This window comes from Dinoponera quadriceps, unplaced genomic scaffold (genome assembly GCF_001313825.1).
Source record: "Dinoponera quadriceps isolate SergipeBrazil2010 unplaced genomic scaffold, ASM131382v1 scaffold777, whole genome shotgun sequence".
NCBI classification, from domain to species: Eukaryota; Metazoa; Arthropoda; class Insecta; order Hymenoptera; family Formicidae; genus Dinoponera; species Dinoponera quadriceps.
In genome coordinates, this window is record NW_014555488.1 from 1,193,488 (window position 1) to 1,216,974 (window position 23,487).

A 23,487-nucleotide genomic window follows, 5' to 3' on the forward strand; every position below is an offset into this window, starting at 1 on the left:
TTCTCCGCGCGCCGATGCTCCGTACATCGAACGTTGCGCGTTACCGGTTATAGGCCTCAAGGTCGAACGAGGGCGCGTCTCCCGACTCTTACGTACGTATCGCGTCGCGTCGCCTACCGTTGTATCGCGCTCTCCGCGTTGTGCTGCTCCGCACGGGCCAACCGGTCGCGGACTATTAAAAGACGGCGGCGCGACGTCACGCGACGCGGAGTCAACACGACGCAGAAGCCATCGGGGGTAAGCCTCGGGGTAACTTTCGGTTCGCTCGCTCCTTCTCTTTCTCCCCCTCTGTCCGTCTCTCGGCGAGAGAATATACTTCGCGCTCGGCCGGTCGGCAGGAGGATCGTGCCGGTGTTACCGGCTGAATGGAGTGCATGATTCGCCGCAATTCGGTGCAACATGCGCGTCGTGTTGCGCGTCGTGCGCTGTGTCACGCAACGTGACTCGGCGGCGGCGATTCGCCGGACGCTTGAACGTCCACGGGAGGCGAGGAAGAAACACGCTCGATGTCGCGGGAGATACCGCCATTGCCGATCGTACGCGTCGCGTTTTTTGCTCCCCACGCGAAACGCCATTTCGAACGTGTGCCTGGCACCGCCGGCGTCGTCGCTCTCCCGCGGCGAACCTCGTGCCGAACTCGGCCAATTTCAAATCGAGACTAACGGCCACCTTCAGCGGAATGTTTCTCTTACAATTTTCGACGTTTTCTGACCTAAGATTGGATTATTCTTTTCAGTCCAGAGGGACAATCCAACATCGGCACTAGAGATCGAATGAAAATATCAGTCCGGTCGCGGTTCAGAGTATCGATTACGTCATTTTTCCCCTAGGGCGGAAACGTGAAAAATGAATGTTGTAAAACTAGAAAATTTACATCTCTCACGAATTCAGGCTGGAAGAGAAGATTCATGATCGACGCCTAGATGGTCATAAATATTCTCTTCTAGTATGAACTCGTAAAAAAAATATAAATTTTCTAATTTGAAATTATTTCACGTTTCCGTCCTAGGAGAAAAGTTATATGATCGATACCTAGGTCCGTTAAAATATTTGATGAAGGTTTCGGTTTTCGATTTTGGTTCCTTAATCAATGAAGGTATTCCAGTGTTGTGTAAATAACGGTTTTTTTCGGTTCTGGTTCTTAGATATTTTCTCATTGAAATTTTTTTTGAAATAAATAAATACATACACACATACACACAAATATATATATATATATATATGTGTACGATTTTACATGCTTGAACTGTACATATATTGAATCTTAATTTTTGATATATGTGTTTTTAGGCTATAGATTATATTAAATGTGTATAATAAAATAGTAAAGAGTGATAATGATAATTTTCTCCACGTAAATGGAATTTCTTTGTTTTCATCTTCTGTTCTTAATTTTTTTGCTATATTATCCTAGTTATTTGTAACATTTGCTAGTAGCCTTTTTCCAATTTCCAGATTTCTTAAACGATAAAATTTAAACGTTTGGTTATAAAGTAAAAGCACGTGAGAAAGAGAAATGGGGAAGAGAGAGAAAGCGTGCGCGAGAGAGAGAGAGAGAGAGAGAGACAGAGAAGGGGATTTCTCGTGCTTTAAGGGGATTCTGGGAGTCGTTATGTTTTGCTGCAAACTTCTCAGACAGTACAATGTCCAAAATCGGGACATAAGACGTCTTTTAGACGTCTTAAAAACATCTTAAAGACTTCTTATATCGATTCTTATATCTTAACTTAACTTCTTACATCTTAACTTAAACACGACTTCAAGCGTCTAAAAGACGTTTCATGTCTCGATTTTGGACATTTGTGCTGTCTGGATTGTTAATACTATACTTGTCATTAATTGTGCAGAATTAAAAATCATTTTGCACAATTACAATACACATGTTAATGTAAACGAGGAAAGTTGATTATTCAAAAAATTAAAAAGTTAACAAATTAAAAAACTTATTTTCACTTTTCAAATGAAGTCAACCATTCTCGTCTATATTAACGTGTGTATCATAATTCTGCAAAAGGATTTTTAATTCTGTACAGCTAATAACAATAGTATAGTATTAATAAATTTGCGGTAAAACAAGACGACTCCAGGACCCCCTTAAGTATATGCGTGCGTGCATATGTGTGTGTGTGTGTGTATGTAATGGATAAAACTATATTTACTTTTTTTTTTTAAAGAAAATATTCTATCAGCTCTAACAAGCAGCTGATCTTCTAAAATATTTTTTTTTAACTTCGTGCGATTTTTTCGGTTCTTTTCTGCGGAAAAATGAAAAGTGGTTTTTTTTAATTACAGATTCATCATCGCGTCGAAGTCCGCGGCAATTAGTAACAATAAGTTATATTATCTCGTGAATCTCTCAAGGGGGATGGTTCGTGCATTCAATCGTGCAAATGCCTCCGTTTATCTGTAATTTTATCATGGGAAGTAAATATTTCTATACGCTTTACTTTTGAAACTTTTCACTTCTCACGAGTTCACTCTGATGGAAATATTTTGCTGAAAGTACTATGAAATCGATGAAACATTAAATGAAATTACAGAAAAATAGTTACTGAATATATCTCAAAATGAATCATATAATTATCATGAGTAATATAATTTTCCTTATTTTTATCATGAATAATATAATTTTTCTTAATTTTCATAATGAATCATATAATTTTCCTTATGAAATTTAATATAATATTGCGAAATATAAGGAAAGTTAAATTGTACTGAAAACGACGAATTTTTTAGACATCGTGAAATTACTGAATTTAACCGGAAACCGAATTTTCACTGCGACATCGATGGAATAATAATGAAATAGGATCGATTGGGGGGAAATTTGAAGAACATTTCGGTAAAATTTCAATTACATTTTCTACAAAATATTTCCATCGAAGCACGCTCGGGGAAAAGATTCGTGGTCGACCGCCTGAAGATAATCGTAGGACATCGATATTGCGGGCTATCGAACATCGATCTGACCGAGCGTGGATCTTCTATCAGATGTCACGATTGTTGCACATGCGCGCGCGATTAGATACGCACCGCGTGTGTGTGTTGGTTGCGTGCAGCAGACGGCAGCAGCAGACGGAAAAACGCGCGAGGTGACGTTCGATGTAGCCTCGTGTAAAACTTTTTCGGTGTACAGTGACCTGTACGTGCGACGCAGTAGATTGCGTCGAACGCAGCCCTGTAGCGGACGTTTCCGCCGTTGAAAGTGACGACGACGACGGACACGACGGAGACGACGGAGACGGTGGTCTCCAGCCAGGAGAACGACGGGACAATGGCAGCGAAGATGCAGCACTGTGAGCCACCTAGTTCAGCGAGTTCTGAGAGGTAAGGCGTGCACGTGGTGCTCGCGATTATTCAGCCGTGAATGACCTCGCGCCTCGTCGACGTGTCTCGACGAATAAGCGAGCCGATTACTAAGCGTGGAAATTTTTTGCTTGTTCCCTCCTCGTAGCGACGACGCCGATGTGTGCTTGGACGACCGAGAGATCTGCCTCGTGGACGAGCTGTGCGAAGATGCCGAACATCACAGGCGTTCCGACGTCGGCACGCCGACTCCGCAGTCGCCCCGGCCACCGTCCACAGGTAGATATATATTTTTGACTTGTCTGTTTTCCCAATCAGCTCTCCCAGGATCTCTTTGAAGGTCGAATGTGAACCATGTGTTGTCGGTAGGCTCTGTTTAATTTCTCATGTGTGATCTGCTTCACTTATCAGATAATAGCTAAGATAGAGTAAAATAAACCATGAGGATGCGTGATGTTTTTTTTATCAAAGTTTTCAACATGGATATGAGAGTACATAAGGTTTGTGTAAGTATAGTTGATAACAGACTAATCATACGTTTCAGATTGACTTTTACGAATCTACTTTAACGTAGGATTGCGTCAGATATCGTGTTATCAGTGAATGAAGTAACTGCAATCGTATAATTAGCTCGTGACGTACAGTATGAATATATATGTGATCATATTCGTTAAGCTGCGCATAAATCCATTGCAGGCTCAGTGGTTCAATGAAGTTGTACCTATGAGAGCAGATGAAAGCAATCCAATGTCCCGATGTTTCCTTGATCAACTCATTCCAAAGGCAGTGTAAAAAGTATACCGAATCTTTCCTACCTTTGATCCCACCATCCTTGAATTCTCAATTGAATTAGCATTATTTCACCGTATAAGAATGAAAGAAAATTGGTAAGAATAAGGTTGAAATAAAATTTGTAAAAAAATGAGAAAAATTGAAGTACCGGTAGTATCCTAGAAAGGAAAGCATATGTAAGAGTAAATGGTTGTACAAGATGAAAGGTAACGTGTTACTTAATTGTAACAGGGTCGCAGAAGTCACCGCGGTCGCGCAGACAACGTACCACCAGTATGTCGCAGTCAAGCAAGAAGACATCGGCTGAGTCGATTCTCAGAAGCAAAACGCGAACTATTTACACGGCTGGTAGGCCACCTTGGTACAATTCGGCCGGTCAACAAGTGGAACCGTTTGTCATCGGTAGTATTCAACTTTTAAGGTGAAAATAACGTAGATCTCGTCATTACCACGACAAATCTGATCGAAGGATTCGTTTTGCGACAGGCATTTGCGGTGGCAGCGCGTCTGGCAAAACAACAGTAGCGACGAAAATTATAGAATCTCTGGACGTTCCTTGGGTTACTCTTCTGAGTATGGATTCATTTTACAAGGTGCGTCGAAATATTCTACGCACTCGTCATTGATATGGTACAGAATGATGTAACAAAAGTTAGTCGTGTTTGTCTCACAAGGTGTTGAACGAAAAGCAACACGATATGGCTGCACGCAACGAATACAACTTTGATCATCCTGATGCTTTTGACTTCGAGCTTCTCAAGACTACATTGCAACGTTTGAAGGAAGGACGAATGGTGGAAGTTCCTATTTATAACTTTGTAACGCATAGCAGGGAGAGTAGAACGGTAAGTTGACGTACTTGTTGCGACTTGTCGCTGCATGCGCGAGAAATTAACCGTGATTTCCGCGTCTGACATGAAACGAGCCTTTCAGAAATCCAAACTGACCAACTCCACGTGTAAATTTCTCGTTTTACTTTCTGTTTGTGAGCGAATGCACTCAATTTCTCGCGTGCAATGCTCCAACTGGATCTGCCCAGCGCAGAATGCACGGAATGCAATGAAGAATCGGTGTGATGAGGGAAATTCTTTGAAATCGGTTGTGCAATGGTTTGTTCTGCTGTTGAGACAGAATGGCGATCTGGCCTTTACAATGCGGGGCGTGAGATGTTCTTCCTCTTTTTGTGCCACGCGCAACCGCTGTTACAAGACGCAATACGATTCAAGTCGACGATCACAACGTTCAGAAATTACAAATATGATTAAATGAAAGACCGACAATCACTCGCGAAGTCGTCGCGAGGACGCGAAAGATGTCTCGTAACGAGATGAATACAGAACGTTAGATGTCTCGCACGGACGGTCGAACCCGTAGCGAGCCGAGATACGCGAAAAAATTAGAACCGAACAGCTTGTTCGAATTCCGATCAGACAAGTCTCTCTCTCTCTCTCTGAGAGTTCGCTCAACGTTACTTCAACGGTCTCTCTCGTGCTCTCAAGGCATCCAGTTTATATACCGATATCATTTTTTTTTCCAAGCGGAACGAATAAATTGATTGACCTTCGATCGGACGAAGCCTTTTCGATCATGTTCAACTGTGGCAATGTTTTTTGATACAACATGACAATTAGGTGTTCTTATGACCGAACACGTGATTAGACACGCGTGTTTCATATTTACTTGTGTTGTTGTTGGTCCGCAATCCGCGTGTTATCGTTTCGAGATCGTTTCCCGCATCATGCTCGGCTCACATGATGAGCATGATAACATTAACGTTTTCCGTTTGAATTCAATTGGAATTTTGAACACTTTCCAAATGAAAACATTTACACAACTGCGCACATTAATTTCAATCTTTCACACAGAAGTGTAATAATAATATGTATACGTTATAATATACAGGGTGTCCCAACATGAAGAGAACACCTAAATATCTAGGGAGCCTAAATATGAGAATCTTAAAAAAATCGAAAAAATGACCGTAAAAATTTTTCCTTCCATTTGATTTCCCCATTCAAAACCGCTCTAAACATTTCTCATATCATTAAGAACGAAAGAGATGTTTAGATGTTCTCTTTATGCTGAGACATCCTATATATAGTTATAATATTAAGACATTGATGCCTGTCGCAATCTTTTCCCTTTATTCGATAGAAAACCATGTACGGTGCCAACGTCATTATATTCGAGGGAATATTGACTTTCTACAACGTCGACGTGTTGAAAGTAAGCTTACAATGGGATCAGTGAATTTGAAGATCGCACGTAAGATCGAGAATGACCAATGCTTCACTTTCAGATGTGCGACATGAAGGTTTTCGTCGACACCGACGCGGACATTAGACTCGCCAGACGCTTGAAGAGGGATATCTCGCAAAGAGGAAGGGATCTTGAGGGTGTGTTGAAACAGTACAGCACGATGGTTCAACCCGCGTTTTACTACTACATCGCACCTCTCATGGTCCATGCGGACATCATCGTGCCGCGCGGAGGCGAGAACGAAGTGGCAATAGAGCTGATCGTGCAACATGTTCACACTCAACTTCAGTTGGTGAATTATCAGTTTCCATTTGTTACTTTTACGTACCGAGCCGCTATCAATGCATTATCGCGTAATTATCGATTTTTCGCATCGCTTCCAGAGGGGCTTCAAACTGAGGCAGAAGCTGGCGCACTCGTACATCGGCCAACCATTGCCGTCGTCGCTCTACTTGCTTCCGGATACGCCACAGATCAAGGGTCTGCACACGTTTATACGCAACAAGGAGACTTATCGGGATGAATTTATCTTCTATTCGAAACGATTAATCCGCCTGGTCATCGAATACGCTTTATCTTTGTTGCCATTCGAGGTAAGTGCAGCTATAATCGCGAGATGAGGGTGCTCTTAGCGGCGCTTTTGCTTCAAGTGGACAATTTGTTTATCTACGTTATCGCCGATGGAATCGCCACCGCTATTCTATCACTGTTTGATCTACAAATCTATATCGCACAGGACCCGACGAAATCGGCGTTTCACGGTTAATTATTTTTATGTGAAGGAAGTGACGATAGAGACCCCGCAAGGGGTGTTGTACAACGGCAAGCGGGGCGCGACGGACAAGATATGCGGCGTATCCATATTGCGCGCCGGCGAGACCATGGAACAGGCTGTTCGGGACGTGTGTAAAGACATTCGAATAGGAAAGATTCTGATCCAAACCAACCAACAGACCGGCGAACCCGAGGTGAGTGCCAGGGGACCTCAGCGGAATGGTTGATTTACCGATTCAAGGCTACATTTTATATGCCTCAAGCTTGAATCTACTCGATAAAATGTAACGTACTTCCTGACAAAAGGAATTGCCACGCTGCCAAGAGTATAGTAATAACATTAGATTTTGGAATGAAATACATTATATTTATTTTGAATTTTTAATTTAGGAATAAATGGCAATTTTAAGAATTAAATTAAATTTTAGAAATTGTGTGTCTGGGAGCGCTAAGAATTTTGCTAAAAATTATGTTCCAATTTATTTTGGTGAAAAGCTGGAGATTTACTACACCTATATTGTTGATCTAAATCCCGGTCTATAATAGTGTTAAGCCTTAAGCCTTAAGAAATTGATCAATCACAGTCGATTATTTTCACATTCAACTATAATTGGTCAATTTCTTAAGACTTAAGGCTTAAAACCTACCGTAGACCCGGGCTTTGTCTTAAATAACGCACAATAACTATCTTGTGTCTGGAATGTTAAACTAGAAAATCGCTCTGTTTGTGATTGATGAAAAAACACTGTATAATAAAAAAGTGATAATTACACAAAGATTTAAGACATGAAACATCGTTTTAAAATTACAAGTCGGCCATTCCGCTAAGTCCCAAGTTCTCGTCAACGTGATTGTCTGCAGATCACGTGATCTCTCGCACGTTTCCAGCTATATTACCTCCGACTACCGAAGGACATCAAGGATTACAAAGTGATCTTGATGGACGCCACGGTCGCCACCGGTGCGGCTGCCATTATGGCGATCAGAGTGTTGTTGGACCACGACGTCGCCGAAGAGAACGTGCTCCTGGTGTCGCTGCTGATGGCGGAATCCGGCGTGCATTCGATCGCGTATGCTTTCCCGCGTGTGAAGATCGTCACGTCCGCGTTGGATCCCGAGATCAACGAAAAGTTCTACGTTCTACCCGGCATCGGGAACTTCGGCGACAGATACTTCGGCACCGAGCCCTCTTCCATTGACGACTGAGCTGCCGCAATTCTTGGATCTCTCCGTTCAAACCGCATATTCGATGATGTTTAAATTGTGATATCAACACGACTACGAAACGATCTATCGTATCTTTAATAAAAAGATACATTATTATTGCGAATTTGCGACCAAGATGTTTTGGTTTTCATATCATAGACTAGCGCTATTAAATGTTATTTTGATTTACGCATGGACGATCGTGTGCAGGTAAACATTATTAAACCTTTTATTTTAATCATGATTATATATCTTGAGAAAGATAGTCTACCGCCTTTCCCTCTATTTCCTTGTATTATTATTTATTATTTCGTTCGTTGTCTGTTCACCAGGCTCGCATCCGATATTCTCGGAGCGTATCCCGTGACCTTCTCAAAGAGGCGTCGTGCCGATATTGGCGCCGACGCCGCCGGTTTCCGCGACGCCGGCAGCGTTGCCGCGTAGCTGTCGGTATCCTCGCACGCTAGCGCGACGCGAACGTCTCCACGAGCCCAGGTTGCTACCGGCGGGATTACTCGGCTGGCCCAAAAGATACGTTATCAGTCGGTCCAAAGCGGCCAAGTCTTCGCTCGTGTTGTCGGAACTCGTCAAGCGGTCCATGCGCGAGCGCAGATCCGCGCCTAACTCCTCCACGCTCTCGTTCTTCTTCATGTTGCTTCTGCTCGTGTTCCCGCGATTATGAAGACCAAGCCGAGGTCCGATCTGCGCGTAATTCGTCAATGGTAAATCATTGAATCAAATCAAGTTCGATTTATCCGGTTTCATCAACGTCAATTCAGTCAGGATCTACAATAGATGTGGTGAGCCTTTAACCTTTCGCTCGAAGCACTAGATTGTAACGTAATCTATAGTAAAAAGCGTTCCCAGTGCCATCAAATGTCATTTATTAAGGTTCGAGCGTTATTGCGACTTTTGACAGCGCGCTTTTCTCAGAAATTACGTCACATTTTGTTATTTAGAGCCAGGATTCTGCAAATCGAGGCCCGATAGAGTCCGATGCATTATCAGATATAATTGAATCCGATCTATATCCGCTTTGATCAAGTCAGACCCGAGTCTAGACCGGATTATTTTACTGGCAAGATATTTCAGCTCATACTCGGGTCTGATTTTATCAAAACGGATATAGGTCGGACTAAATTATATTTGACAATGAATCTCACACATATACAAACCGAATCGGGTCCTACCAGACTTTTATTTGCAGGGTACTTCTTAGAGCATAAAAAGTCCATTGTTCGGACTCAATCGCAACCTTAAATTTTTGTCTGAAGAATTTAACCCGTTGCGGTCCGCGCTGTATTCGCAATTTCGTCCCAGTTGCGGTCCGCACAGATTTCGCCAATCGCTCATCCGCTTGGTACCGTTTACTTTGGAAAACATTTATGATGCTACACCGCAGCTCTTATCTGATCTCTTTTAGCGTAACGTCGACTCTGTCGCGTCATAGGACGCGTTGGAACGAAACGCGGTGTCGAACGACGCTCGACATAAGACCGCAACGGGCTAAACTCGGTTGAAAATTTACACAATCGTTGATGAAATCGAATATTAGAATATTAGAAGTGAAAACCAAAGAATCAAGGTACCTCTTCCGGTCCGTGTTGTCCGTAACTGAGCCGTTGCACTTTTCTAAAAGTCTCATCGTCCATCGCTTCCCTCACCGCTGCGTTCAGCGTGCGTTCCAGCGCTCGTTGTTTGACTTTGCTCAGCCCGTCGTAGTAACTAATTCGCGCATCGGTATGTTACACGAAGAAAAAAGATAGAAAAGAGACTAAGTCGAGTTAATCTGACAATGAACAAATCAAACGCGATTTGGTAGAAAAAAAAAAAAGGAGGAACAACATTTCTGGAGTTCTTAAGAGCCGAATTTGGTTCATGAGAATTCCAGGATTCACATTTTTGATTCCACTCCTCTATTTCTGTAAGAAAGAATTTCTATTTCCTCCGATCAAAACGCGCTCGGCTCATTCATCGTCACGTTAATTCAACCGATATTTTTTCCTCCGTGCGGTAACATGATGTAATGTTGCGGCTTCGCAATGTTTGTTTTGACGGAGTTTACACTGGAGTTCGTGATAACTCCCCCTTACCTCGAATCGAGAGAGCTGTTATCCCTCGAGATATTCTTATCGCGGACTAGACGGATGTCGTGCTCCCAAAATCGACGCAGTTCCGGCGTGGATGTGTACGGCGCGGCCACTTCTTTAATCTGAGATCGAACGGAGGGAGGTTAAAAGTAGAAATAAAAACGACGATAAAACAGGCGCGCTTGAAATTATTAAAATCGCCGGGCGAATCGCGTCGTATCGGCGGCTGAGTCACGTAATTAGTCGGTGGTAAAAATTCTACAATTAGCGGTCGCGACATGTGCATAAAGAAATAATACGTGGTGTCGGGGCTCGCATGGGGGCCCCCGCGGGCGCAATTTATGGCTATATTCCCGGCAATTACTCGCCGCGCCGCTTACTAACTTTAATTACCTTCAATACTATTATCGCCGTAATAAAGATGCACATTACGTTAATAAACGTCAAGCAGGCGCTGATAATGCCGTTGCAGAAGAACTCGACCGGCAAGTAGTCGGTGTAGATGTACTTGTACGAGCTATTGAAGTTCGTGTAAGACTCGCCCTTGATGTGGGGCATTTTTATGGGCCGGTAAATGAGCCATATGCAGCCGAGAGCCCAGAATAGACCCTGCGAAGAATAAGAGAGCGAGCTCTCAGTCTCTGTAGAAACGTGGTTACGTCCATCATCGTCGACCGTCTTACGCACAAACGGCAAGAAGCGCGAAATGGGCGCGCGGGTATCTTCATGGGTCGTGTAATCACCGTAATTATACCGTTCGCTTTATGTTTCGCGGCAATATAGCGAACTACAATATGTTGTTCACTCACGCAATTAACGACTGGCGGCAGTAATGAGGCCGATATGGCGACGCCAATCAGCGGTCCATTGCTGCCTTGCAGTAAAGCGACCGCAACGCCTGTACCGGATGGCAGAGCCCACAGGACACCCATCCAAAGTGATCTATAGTTGCCTCTGCGTGGGTGAAATGTCATCGAAGATATTCAATGTAACGTGACATTAAGTATGAAATAATATTGTATATATGTGTTATGTTACACAGGGTGTCTGACGCAAGTCGGTTCTATTCGTCATATATTTGTGGTTTGAGTGAATGTGAATAAAAAAGTCTTCTACCATTTTGCAAACAACCACGCAACATTTTGGGTAATTATTGAATATGGCCACATGTATAGAGATTTCTTTAATCAATGGCTCGAAAATTGGCGTAGTTATTTGCAAAATGGTAGAGAACTTTTTTGCTCATATTGATCTAAACTACAAGTATATGGATAGTCGACTATAATTCAATTGCTACTACGTAATGTGGAAATTAAAAGTTATGTAACGAATATCATAGTTACAGTGCAGTATTCATAGCCAGATCCTATATCGAAGACCCTCTTGAGTTTATCTTCGGATATTTCGTAGCCAACGAAATGAGCTGTACAGTAATTGAAGATGATCTTAAGAAGACTCAAACGTAGCATACATATATAACATCCACGAAGTATGAAATAAGATATTTAATATATATGTATCATTACTTGTATTTTTAAAAGAGGATGACAGTTTTATACAGCAACAACGTAAAAGTAACTTTGACGCTCTATGAAGCATGATTTAGAAATTCATATACGTTATACATCGGCTGTATCATTGCGTTGGCTGAGTGACGGATGGGATGGCTTGCGTCAGATACCCATGTACATCTGTTTTACATATTACATTATATTATCATATTTATATTATACACAAAATATGATAATATAATATAACAATGATATGATATATAAAATATATATAATATATATAATATATATAATAAAATAATAATTCGAATACGCGCGACCTGTCCATCGCAACACACACCTGCCCTTCATTTCATCGGTGGGCCAGTCGTTGTAGCCCCAGGGCATCTCCGTCGTGCCGAGGATGAGACCGAAGATGAAGCCGAAGAGTATCGAGAGGAAGATGCCGAGCATCAGACTCTTCAGGCCGACCAGCTGCAGATCCCTGTCGGCTATGATGGTCCCAAAGGTCAGCGACATCACGGGTCCCTTCGGTCAACGAGACGATCAGACGCGCGTCGAAGCAGCAAGGCAGGACAAGGGGCAATTAGCGTAATATCGCGTCAAGGAGCTTTACCATGAGTGGTGACACCAGCATTGCCGCGACGACGTTGGTCGCGCTGTTCTCGACGAGTCCGAGCGCGGCGAGGCAGCTGTAAAACCGTCACTTTTGCAAACAGGTATACACACGTTACTTACGTGTCTATATAAGACTAATAATTATGATTATGCATGATATCCCCAATTGTCGCAGAACGTGCTCGAGAGCGAGACAACGGTCCCCTTACTCCGCGGTCAAGACCAGCAGCACGTAGTCGAAGCTGAGATCGCCACCGCTGCGAACTCCATCGACCACCTGCTTCACCGTCAACTTCGATCTGATCGATCCCACGAAATCGTCCCATGCATTCCTACGATCCTCCGCCTCCTTTCGCCTGAGGGACACAAAACGCGTGTCGGATGATATCGGATTTGATAGAGGTAATTTTCATTTTCGATATCGATGTCTTTGGCACATTGATCGCCACGGGGATCACCAGTAATTATGATCCCATCGCTTATTAAGTCAACTTACGAGTGACTGAATTAACTTACACGTGATTAAATCGCACCTAACGAATTAAACCTCGATAGGAGGCTAAGAAAACTAGTTGATGGATATATGCATTAAGAATTGTAAGTACCCGAGTTGAAACTATTATGCTACTTTGATGCTCTTAAGAGTAGTTAGCATATATCTATCATATTTGTAAACGAATAAAAACCTATTTTTGCGATACTAACACTTATTAACCTCTCTCTTGGACTTTTGATTCTACTTTTAATTTTAATGCTACTTCGGGGCTATAAATTCTCTCGATATTTCGACTATTAAGTTCATACATTGAGAAAAAAATATAGTTATTTTCGGGGACAATATCTTTTTTCTTCACTTTAACCACAAAAATGGTCAAGAGAATTATCTAGTTTCTAGTAATAAAAATAATAACGCTACTATTATTTTTGTGGTTAAAATAAAAAAGAATATCGTTGTCCCCGAAAATAACGATTTTTCTCTCAGTGTATAGGTGTATAGGGTGTTGCATCAGCATACGACCCATTTTACGACGGGTTGCTTGCCTAAAGGCGCGCGCGTCCAGATGGCAATTTCGGATTTGTCGGTATAGACATATAGTTTCCAACGAAGTTATAGCGTTCTTAATAATCATCCTAATTATCATAATAAAAAACAAAGGTATGCGAGTGACTACGTAGACAGACAAGAAATTTGCTGTCACACATATGTGACACTGGTAGCAAACTTGTTATAAGCCCTGAGACAATCTGCGAAAATCGCCATGGCAATCAAAGTGCTAACCGAAATTGACCGAGCGAACCTGCGAGCAGCGTCGTCCTTGATGACCGGCAATCCTGCCGCGCTGTACGTGCACTGCGTCGGGATCACGCTGAAAGAAATCGGCCGACGTCATAATTCCGGAGTAACCCGAACTCGCTGGTGCTATTCTCGCGAACTCGGCATGATATCACCTTACTATCGAGTTCATCTTGACTCCGATGCCCATCTCAGTGAGGCAGTGTATGCAGTTCTCGCAGGGCTCGCCGGCGGGGACCGGAAAGATCACCTTTCGTCAAAATGTTCTCGTTGCATTCGCACTCGTGAGGGTAAAACGCGAGAGAGAATACTCATGAACGGGTCTGATCCTACCTCGTAATACATGTCCTCCTTATCCTTGCACCATACCACGTGCTCTACTTTCAGCTTCTTAAGGAGCTCGCCGAGAACCTGCGGGTTTCGATCACGCGACTCACGTTTTCCCGATTTTTCACATTTTCACACGATCCAACGATTAACTTATTTAATCGTTTGATCATCATTTATTTACGAGAGAAGAATTCTTGAAATATACACGGAAAAAAATCTAGTTGTATTAATCAGAAAAGGAACAACCAGGTGCATTTTGGTGACAACCAGATTTTTTCCGTGTAATAATGATCGCATAACGAGCGCAGAACAAGCGTTCAAAATACGAGGGCGTTCTATTCGAGAAGTCTACCGGAATATAGTGCAAATTTAAGTGTGTTATTGTCACGCACACATGCGTGTGTGGAAAAAAGTTTGGTTGTTTAGCCAGAAAGGGAACAATTAGATGCATTTCGGGTGAAGGGAACAGAATTTCCGGTTACAAGAACCGCATTTGGGTTATAAGAACCAGAAATTCGATTTCCTTGGCATCTGGTTGCTCCGTTTTCTAGTTAATACAGATTTTTTCTATGTTATTTGGCTGAAGTTCATTTTACACATTTCTCACCATTTAAGTCGCAACGCACGCGTTATTCCGCCGCGTTTAAACGTATTAAATTAACACCTGTGTTGCAATTTAAACAGTAAAGAAAATGTATAAAAAACGCTTCAGTCACACTACACCTTGTGTGACAATAACGAATTTGGACTTGCAGTGTAGAACACTCATTAGCTAACGCGCACAATTTACCACACTCTACCGTTTCCATCGGCACGAAGACCGGCGATTTCGTTCGCGCCGAGTATCCGCGAGCGCGTTGCCTCCTGGTGTCGATGCCGACGTCGATGCCGACGTCGCCGTCGCCCCTGTCGTCGTCCTCGGCATCGTCGTAGCGACCGTCGTCGTCGAGGGTGAGCAGCTGCGGACGCGATCTCACTTCCTTCAGACGCAGATCCACCTTCGGCGCAACGCCAACCGCGACCTTGTTCTTGCTCTTCTCGATCTTCTCGGGACACTTCAGCGGCACGCCGAACACCAGCTCGTGCTCGTAACTCAGGGTGGGTATGCAAACCAAGAACACGACGCCGCCAGGCATGTCTGTTCCGCGATCGGCAACTCCGGACGAGAATTGCTGGCGCGAACGACTGCGTGCGGTCGCCAAGACTGTTCTACTTTGTCACCGCCGAACGATCTGCCGAAGGTCGAGGGTCCACCAATTTCATTAGTCAGCGATAATCACTTTATTGTCCGGCTCGTAATTGTTAGGCGAATAACGACCACTTTGACGCCACCTCCACCGATGAACGTGACATTGGAAATGTTCGAGGAGGAGGCTCGATAATTAGACAGGTGCGTGTCTGTAATTTTTACCGTCTGTAATTTACACCATTTTAATTATGTCGCTTGAAGCAATAATAATTGAAGTAAAAGCGGGGGAAACGGGGGGAATTTACCATGGGATGAGGGGAAATTCCGTGGTAGCACTTCGTTAAAATGTTAACTGTCGACACACATTGAAAAAAAATAGTTAAAAATTTATTTGCGGGGTTTGTTTCGCAGAGATGAGGTTTATTTTTATGAAATAAAGGTTATTTCCGTGAAATAAATCTCATGTACTACAAATGCATTTTTAAGGATTTTTATCTCACACAGAAATAAAACTTGTATCTTCCGAATAAATTGTTGAGTATTTCTTTTTTCAGTGCGCGGAAAGAAAGCAATTCTGTTAGTATGAGTTTTCCAGTTGCCTGGGAAAAATAAAGACCAGACGAAAAACTCGGTTGTACATGGAGAAAAATGAATTTGCTATTGTGGTAAAAGTCGTTACTACTGCATATTCGTTGCGGTAGCAATGAAATTTAATTGGCATAACCAAATTAGCGAATTATTCGTAATTAGAGCAGAAACAGTTTTGTTGCTAGTTACTACTTGTAACAAATATTCTGTCGAGTAAATTTGTTCTTAGAATACGTTAATTTGCTGTTAAAGCAAGATAGTATTGTATTTATAAATTTGTTCTTATAGTAAAATAACTTGTAGATTTGGCAAAATCATTCATCGAATGGTAATTAGTATTCTTAATAAATCGTTTTGCTGTCCACATAGTATGACAGATTTAACAGATTTTATTGCGACATCTTAAAATTTGCCGTGCCGGCAGATTATTTTCCTCTGTTTAGGAACAGAAGGATTCCTGTGGAAGATTTCCACTCGGTCAGAATTGTTTTCAATTATCTCAATCGAATTTTAATATAATCGAATGTGTCCGATCGCGATCGTGATAATAGAGATATCATTTTTCGTCATCGCATTTCGTGATCTTCGTTTTGGCTGTACGAACTGAGATTTTTCCGCGTGGAAACGGAGATATTTGAAGAAAATATCGGGAAGCGTGTGAGCGATCGGACGAGAGGACGAGCGAGAGGTGGTTGAGAATGAAGTAAACACGTCGATGTAACGGTCTTTTAAGAAATAAACATTTATTTTCATTTTAACAAATCAACAGCGTAGAGACTAGCGTCTAGAGACTAGTCCGACGTTTTATTCCGGTCTAAGTAACTAAAGGCCGCGAGGAATATTTCCATGCGAGGGGAAGTCCCAAATCCGTGCAAAAATTGTTCTCCCAATAATTCACCGTCTATCATCACGGAAAAGCCTTCTGTTTCTTCTTCTTTTTACCTTTCTCGCCTATTTTTTCTCCTCCTTTTGGTTGCCCGTCCCGTCTCTCTCTCTATCTCTCTTCTCTGCTTTCTTTAACAAAACGAACTTATACCCTGTCTCATCCTCGTGTAGATGCGAGTGGTGTGACTCGGTGTGACTCCGGAGGTGTCATGCGTTATTATGTTACAAATCAAGTTGCTCCGCGGACACGACATATATACATATTTATAGATATATATATATATATATATATATATATATATATACGATCCGGAAGGAAGTATAAGCGTATAAAAACTTTCGCAGGGTCCCCAACGAGCACGGGGTGAAACGGGCCCGGTTTCACGTTTTTGTTTATTGTTCATTTGATCCGTTTGTACCCTAAGCTAACTGTGGCGTTAATAAAATTGACTCTGAATCTCGCGCTGCAAATGTGAATACAAATTGCGTGTGTGTGTGTGTGTGTGTGTGTGTGTGTGTGAGAAAAGTTTTACAAAGGGAGAGACGCTCGCGCGCTGTCTCGCGCGAGCGCGCGATGTGTCAACCGTTCAACCGGGCGGCTTTCGATTTTGATAATCATCGGTGCGGTATCGTCGCGATATATATTACGCGCACGAATCGTCGATTCACATCGAAGAATTCCCGACGACGTTCCCCTCGGAAACTAGCTCGTGCCCGACGCGCCGGGCTGCCGATCTACGATCGCGTTATTAATATTAGCGCAGCAGAGTAACTAGTATAGTAACATACTAGCGTATGGTAACAAGAGTAACAATATTAACTAGAATAAAGAATGCTCTCTAGTATGGTCGCATTCCGCCCTTCCGTCTCCAACCCCGTCTTCTCTCCTCGTCTTCTCCCCGTCGGTTTCTATGTCTCTTTTTATAAATGATACCTCTCTCTCTCTCTCTCTCTCTCTGTCTCCACCGGTGAAATAATAAGACGATAACAAAAATGGATGAGGGTGACTGCTGCCAAGGATGACGACGATGAGGATGACACGCTCTAGAGAATCCTCTAGCATTTTTGTTAATCTTCTCTAAGAAAAAACCTGTATGTATGTACACGCTCCTGCCGGCTTTCGCCGGAAGTACTTCCGCTCGCGCAGCAGAGCGCCGTCGTGGCTGCTCGTCAACAATGTACACACACGCACACACGCGCCGTACGTTAGAGATCATCATCGCAACTGAGACGAGAGTATATAATCCGCTTTCGCGCATGAAAATGTTAAGGCCATACTCGACGGGAGAACGGGGGGATTCATCTGTTCCCGTTGTGTCCTCGCGCGCGCAAATGTTCACAAAGGAATTTTTCCGGGCGGGATCTCACCGGGGAGCGGGCGGGCGTTCGCTCGACGAGCGAGTGGCGATAATATCGCCCCGCTCGAAATCACGCGGGATGAATTGTGTTTCGCTCGAACTTGGAGTGGACTCTCCATTTGCGCGAGCGTGAATGTTCCCCGATCGATCGGAGTGAATTTGCGTGCCTGTGAGCACGGTGGAGCACGGCAAATTTACCCTTCGGTCGTGAGTGAAAAGTCACTCGACCTCGAGTGTTCTCGGCCGTTCCATTTTTCCAGTGAAATTCCGCTCGAAGGAATCGGAGAGAGAGTTCGCCGTGACTGAATCGTCGACTGGAACGGGCGCGCGATCGTTCGCTTACGGTAGATCTAAATTCGGCTGGGGATGCGTAGCTACGGGTCGTCTACGCACACCACGACGTGTACTGCGATGCATGCTTGCCTGCTGCGTGCGTGCGTTTGTATAATACGTACGTACGTGCGTTAGAATCGCGACAACGAGGACCGCTAACGATAGAACGCACCTAATGCTAAACTCCCGTCTGCGGGAGGCTGCGGCCGGGCTAACGACTCGCTCCGTCGTTAACACAAGCGTTTCCGAACGGTCGAAAAACGTGCGGCTTCTTCCTCATCGCGTCGCACTTTTATTTTCATTATCGTTCCAGTTGTTTTTGGAAATCGGTCACGCAGTCGGATCCTACGATCGGACCGCGGTACCGATAATCGAGGACGTGAGCGAAAGATCTCTTTCCGTCCTTATACACGGAGGCAGAGGTTTCTTTGGATTTAGTGTCTGCTTGACTTGGGTTTGTTTAACATGAACAACGTGAATAATTTAATATCAAGTATCATTTTGTTTCAGTGAAAATGTTGCTTTTCTTATAGAGTACACCATGTTATTTGATAGATAAAACAGTATTTTAAAGAAATAATATTTAGTTTAGATTATTTAGTTTCCAATAGAAATAGAATATTCAATATATTTCCAATAGAAAGATAAAATATTTAATTTCCAATAGAAGTTTCCAATAGAAAAAATCACTTTGTTGTATAATAAATATTGTTCCACTGAGACAAGGAAGTTCTTTAATTTTTTTTCTAACATAGTGTTATTTCTTTCAAATAATTTATTATTTGCGGTAACCATTGTAATGTTTGGATGAAAGTACAAAAGGTATGCACCGAAAGAAAAACTTTTGTTTTTCATTTAAAGATGCCAGTACTCACAATAAATTTATAGATATGAGACAACAAACGTAATGAAAGTAAATAATTTGTATTTTTAATTTGCTGCTTTAACGAACACTTCTGTATTGGCTTCGTGATAGTTTGATGATTGTTGAAGTAATAAGTGATGATGAACGAGTAGTAATTTTTTCGATCATTTTCCCTAATAGATCTTCAAGTAACGGAAGAGCTTTTGCTCTGGTAACTAAGAAATTTTTCTCAGTGTGTTATTACAAAGATATTTATTGTTTGAGAAACCAAACAACCCTGTTTGTTGAATCAAACATTCGTTTGTTTGTTCCATTCCAAAAGACAAATTTGCTTCGATCAAAGAGATTTTATTTAATCCAAAGAAATCTTTTTCTCCGTGCGGATATCACCAAGATGGGTGAAAACGTTCAGTATCAAGACGAGAGGTACAAATCATTTACTCGGGAACAAAAGCGCCTCCCATGGAAAGTATCAGGAGGCTTGCAAAAGTCGGTCGGACTTTTTGTCGGTATTCTCTTAACAGCTACGAAACAACGTGCCATCAAAGTTTAGTCGGAATGCCTATTATATATACATCACTTTCTACCACCTTTCGGGTATTTATTTGACAGTTCGGCGTTTATTCGATAGTTCTGCAAAATGACTTATCGTTTGGTAAAACGATCGACGATCCTACGGACTTTCGCAAGCCCCTAATAGCGTTACGGAAATCGAAAATTCAATTGCATTGATTTAAGGCAAATCAAATCGATACGTCGAAAATGACGTCGTCTCATGGAGGACTGCAGCGTGACTATTTTACGACGTTTCAGGAACACCTCTACGTAGTAGTTCCGGACTTCCACGCTGGCTAAAAGCTGGCCAGGGCGAACTGGATCGAGTCGACGGCCCGACCGTAGCCCGGAGTCGTGAAGCAGCGATGACCGGACGACTCGGTGCGGTCGTCGAATAAACCCTCGAGAAGAGGTGCTCGCGATAAACCCTGCGACGTACTCGCTACGGTTTCAGCGAGACTGTTCTCTTCCTTCACCGATAGCACCGACAAGTGAATTGTGCCGACGACGAGGACGACAGCGCGTCATCGCCGAGGTCCAAGTGTACTTCCATAGTCCTTAAGGCCACGATTCCATGACGTCTTTAGAGACGGATTTAGAAATAACCCCTTGCTCTCGACAAGCGCCCTCGTGTTCGCAAACGCGTTCCTGCGGTGCGGACGAAGCGACAGCGGCCACTCGAATTCTTCACTTCGCCGTGATGATACGTCTTCGGATGCCTTCCCCACCACCCTCGGATTCTTCATCACGAGCGATACCGGGGATGTCGAAATGAGAGATCCGGTTTCAGCGAAGTTCACCGGGTGATATCGCGCGACGGAAGACTCATTGTCGCGCCTTTAGAAAAATATCTTCCGTTCTCTCCTTCGAATCGCAACACTCAACATTCGCCTCTCCCCGTATCTGCACTCGCGCGCAAACCCCGACATTGCAAGAACCCGTTCGTCCTCCGCGCGAGGATCTGCGAGAAATTCGCTGACGCGCGCCGATTCGCGCCGAGTTCGGCGCGATTCAGGCCGATTCAGGCTCGGACGATCCGCGCCGCAGAAGGCGACTTGTCAAGGGTAGGTCCTCTCAAACGGGCGCGCTCGGACGTCGCAGGAGCGAGCTGAGCAGCGAGCGCCGCGGCGGCCGCCGGAAGGGCGGCCGACGTCGCCGGCGCTCGACGTCCGCGGCGTACGTGGACGGCTGCTCCTGCTGCTCCTCGACGATCCCCAAGGGTCAAGCTTTCTCCTCCTCCTCGTCCACGTCCTCCGACGATTCCGACGAGGAGGTGATCAGGGCGGTCGACAGGCTCGGCATCTGGGCCGAGCAGGCGAAGGAGTTAAGACGCATCCTCTGGGCACTCCAGCAGTCGGGCAAGGAGTGAGAACCGTCGTCCGCCTTCTCCGAGCGCACCCGGTCGGCCGTGCCGAGCTCCAGCATCGACACTCTCCTCGCGGGCACTCTCGCGTGGCCTGGAAGGAGAAAATCGACGGCCTCGTTTGGCGTGAGAGTGTCACGGCTAGGGAGAAGAGCCCGAGATCGGTGTATCCTTTGATAACCGTCTCGCTGCTGCGGCAAAATACGTTTCAACCCTTATCCGGGCGAGCTACGGCTTTAAAAGCCGGACGAAGTTGTCAAAGTGGGAATATTTCTTAGCAATATTTTAAAATTTATTAAAATATATACACATAAAATTGTTCTGAAAACTCTTTGATGTGCAATCTCAAAGGGGAGTACAGAGCCAATAAAAGCGCAAGTTTTCTAGCACCATCGATAGCAACTGAAAGGTGTGGAAAGGAGCATTGTTGCTAAATAAGCGTAAGAAATCCGAATGTTTCAGTCTTATTCGGGCCCTTGTCAGTGGAATTATTACATCAAATGAATGTAAGTTAAGCATTAAAAACGGAATTAATAAACGTCAAAATAAGTGCAAATCAAAATCACGAATAGGGGAAAATTTAAAATCCAAACAAATCCAGCTAACGACACGTCCGTTACAAATTGAGTGCTTATAATATGAGTACGAAATTCAAATCTGACATAACGGTCCTGAAATTGACGCGCAAGATCTCGATTATCCTCGGTTCACGGTTAAGAAAACTAGAAGGATAAGCTGTCATCTTTTTAAAAAACGATATTCACAAGTAACTTGTGTGAGCGAAAGAATAGACAAAATGTGATATAATTAAGGATCGTTTTGGCTGATATTATTACTGAAATAATTCGAAATAAATTAATTTCGAATGATTAAGACTTTTGCTCTTATTGGCCTTACATTTCTCTTTAAGATATATTATTTAATTTTTCTTTCTCTTTTGTTTCTCGCGAAAATAATATCAAGACGGAAAAGAGCATCTAACTTTTAGATATAACAGTAGTATGAGCATCGATTAATATATTTAGTTAATGCAAAAGTTCCTTCTGTTTTTTAATCAAAATGTACATATGGCACTTATTCGTTTTAAAATACAACCAATCTTAATTAAATATACTGCAAGTCTAAGTGTGTTATTGTCACACGCATAAGCGTGTGACTTAACTGAAGCTTTTTCATATATCTCTTACTACTTAAATTGCAACACAGATGTTAATTTAATATATTTAAACACTTCAAAATAACACGTGCGTTGCAATTTAAACGGAGCGAACTTTTGCTTTTTCTCAACTCAATACAAGGAAGGCTGACTTCGAGGCCCAAAGAACCACGCTTGTCCGGATCAAGGTTAAAGAGGGGACACGTTGATTTGCTACTGCGTTGGATTTTACGAATATCTACTCGGAGTTGACTTAAATCTACGGGATATGGATCACTAAGTTAGCAGATTTAGATCTAGATTTACATCTACAAATACTACGGGTTTTTACAGATCTACAGAACCAGAAATCATGTCTCTGCTGAAGCAATTCCATTTGCCAGTGCATAACTTGCGAAAAATAGGAGCTAATAATAATAATAATAATAATATATCCAGTTCGTGGGGAAACTATTGCGGTTTCGTACTCAGGAGGCCGCCGGCGTTCGCTGCGGCGCTGTCTGCAAGTATCGCAGCGGACGTCGCGTAGGAAACTAGATCCGAGCGAAAATCTACTTTCGCGGAGTATTGATCTACGGCACGCTCTCATACATCACGCAGCGCATGTTTACATGTAAACCCCATTGATCACCTATGCTTACTAATGGGAAAACCACGGAGGCTGGCGTGAAAGATTACGCAGAAAAGATTCAGATTAAAAAGGTCCAGGGATTAATGATTAACGGCAACTCAGCGCGCGCATTCGCACGATCCGATAAAAGAAGAGAAGAAAGAAAAAACAAGCGGCTCGAAAGCTTCTCCGACTATTTTAGCTCTAACAGCATTGGCGCGTCTGGAGCGAAACGAAATTCGAAACTTGATGAAGGGGAAATCGTGTTCCCGCGACGACTGGGAATTTGCGTCGTGGGCGAAGCGATGTTTCAGAAGCGAGACGGTTAGCGGTTAGCAGATTGTGGGCGGCTCGCGTGCTCATTTTGCAATTGCCCGCTCGCAAAAATAGCCACCACCGGGGGGG

The 23,487-nt window shown here is 43.3% G+C and overlaps 3 protein-coding genes across 6 annotated transcripts in view; 1 reads left to right on the top strand and 2 right to left on the bottom strand.

Moving 5' to 3' along the window:
• Positions 1-4: 4 nt before the first annotated feature.
• On the top strand, positions 5-8,575 carry LOC106744403 (uridine-cytidine kinase-like 1). The gene is made up of 11 exons (XM_014619156.1): positions 5-92; positions 3,137-3,327; positions 3,455-3,585; positions 4,330-4,500; positions 4,585-4,691; positions 4,773-4,943; positions 6,253-6,324; positions 6,398-6,649; positions 6,741-6,950; positions 7,140-7,325; positions 8,020-8,575. The coding sequence occupies exons 2-11, from the start codon at positions 3,275-3,277 to the stop codon at positions 8,335-8,337; spliced, it is 1,671 nt and encodes a 556-aa protein (XP_014474642.1). The 5' UTR covers positions 5-92; positions 3,137-3,274; the 3' UTR covers positions 8,338-8,575.
• Positions 8,576-8,662: 87 nt separating this feature from the next.
• LOC106744402 lies at positions 8,663-15,326 on the bottom strand. Its single transcript, XM_014619155.1, has 12 exons — positions 14,981-15,326; positions 14,184-14,261; positions 14,006-14,100; positions 13,855-13,923; positions 12,766-12,912; positions 12,555-12,630; positions 12,279-12,466; positions 11,237-11,381; positions 10,821-11,036; positions 10,431-10,549; positions 9,927-10,062; positions 8,663-9,039 (listed from the first exon to the last, which is right to left on the bottom strand). The coding sequence occupies exons 1-12, from the start codon at positions 15,314-15,316 to the stop codon at positions 8,710-8,712; spliced, it is 1,935 nt and encodes a 644-aa protein (XP_014474641.1). The 5' UTR covers positions 15,317-15,326; the 3' UTR covers positions 8,663-8,709.
• A 4,381-nt stretch (positions 15,327-19,707) lies between these two features.
• Positions 19,708-23,487, bottom strand: part of LOC106744401 (probable Na(+)/H(+) antiporter nhx-9) — a 27,853-nt gene continuing 24,073 nt past the window's right edge. For 3 of the 4 annotated variants that reach the window (XM_014619152.1, XM_014619153.1, XM_014619150.1), the window contains one exon: positions 19,708-21,410. In XM_014619152.1, the coding sequence (XP_014474638.1) occupies positions 21,175-21,410 (236 nt within the window). In that variant the 3' untranslated portion in view covers positions 19,708-21,174. The remainder of the gene's footprint in view (positions 21,411-23,487) is intronic. The other variant, XM_014619154.1, reaches the window with a different exon arrangement.

Bases quoted from the DNA above. Each gene is read 5' to 3' on its own strand.
- LOC106744402 (XM_014619155.1), bottom strand. From the start codon at position 15,316: ATGCCTGGCGGCGTCGTGTTCTTGGTTTGCATACCCACCCTGAGTTAC. The intron at 12,913-13,854 runs GTTCGCTCGGTC...TGTGTCCCTCAG, and splicing joins AAGGACGACGCTGCTCGCAG to GCGAAAGGAGGCGGAGGATC. The intron at 12,467-12,554 runs GTAAAGCTCCTT...CGTTGACCGAAG, and splicing joins TGCTGGTGTCACCACTCATG to GGACCCGTGATGTCGCTGAC.
- LOC106744403 (XM_014619156.1), top strand. From the start codon at position 3,275: ATGGCAGCGAAGATGCAGCACTGTGAGCCACCTAGTTCAGCGAGTTCT. The intron at 6,650-6,740 runs GTGAATTATCAG...CATCGCTTCCAG, and splicing joins TTCACACTCAACTTCAGTTG to AGGGGCTTCAAACTGAGGCA. The intron at 6,951-7,139 runs GTAAGTGCAGCT...TTTTATGTGAAG, and splicing joins TATCTTTGTTGCCATTCGAG to GAAGTGACGATAGAGACCCC.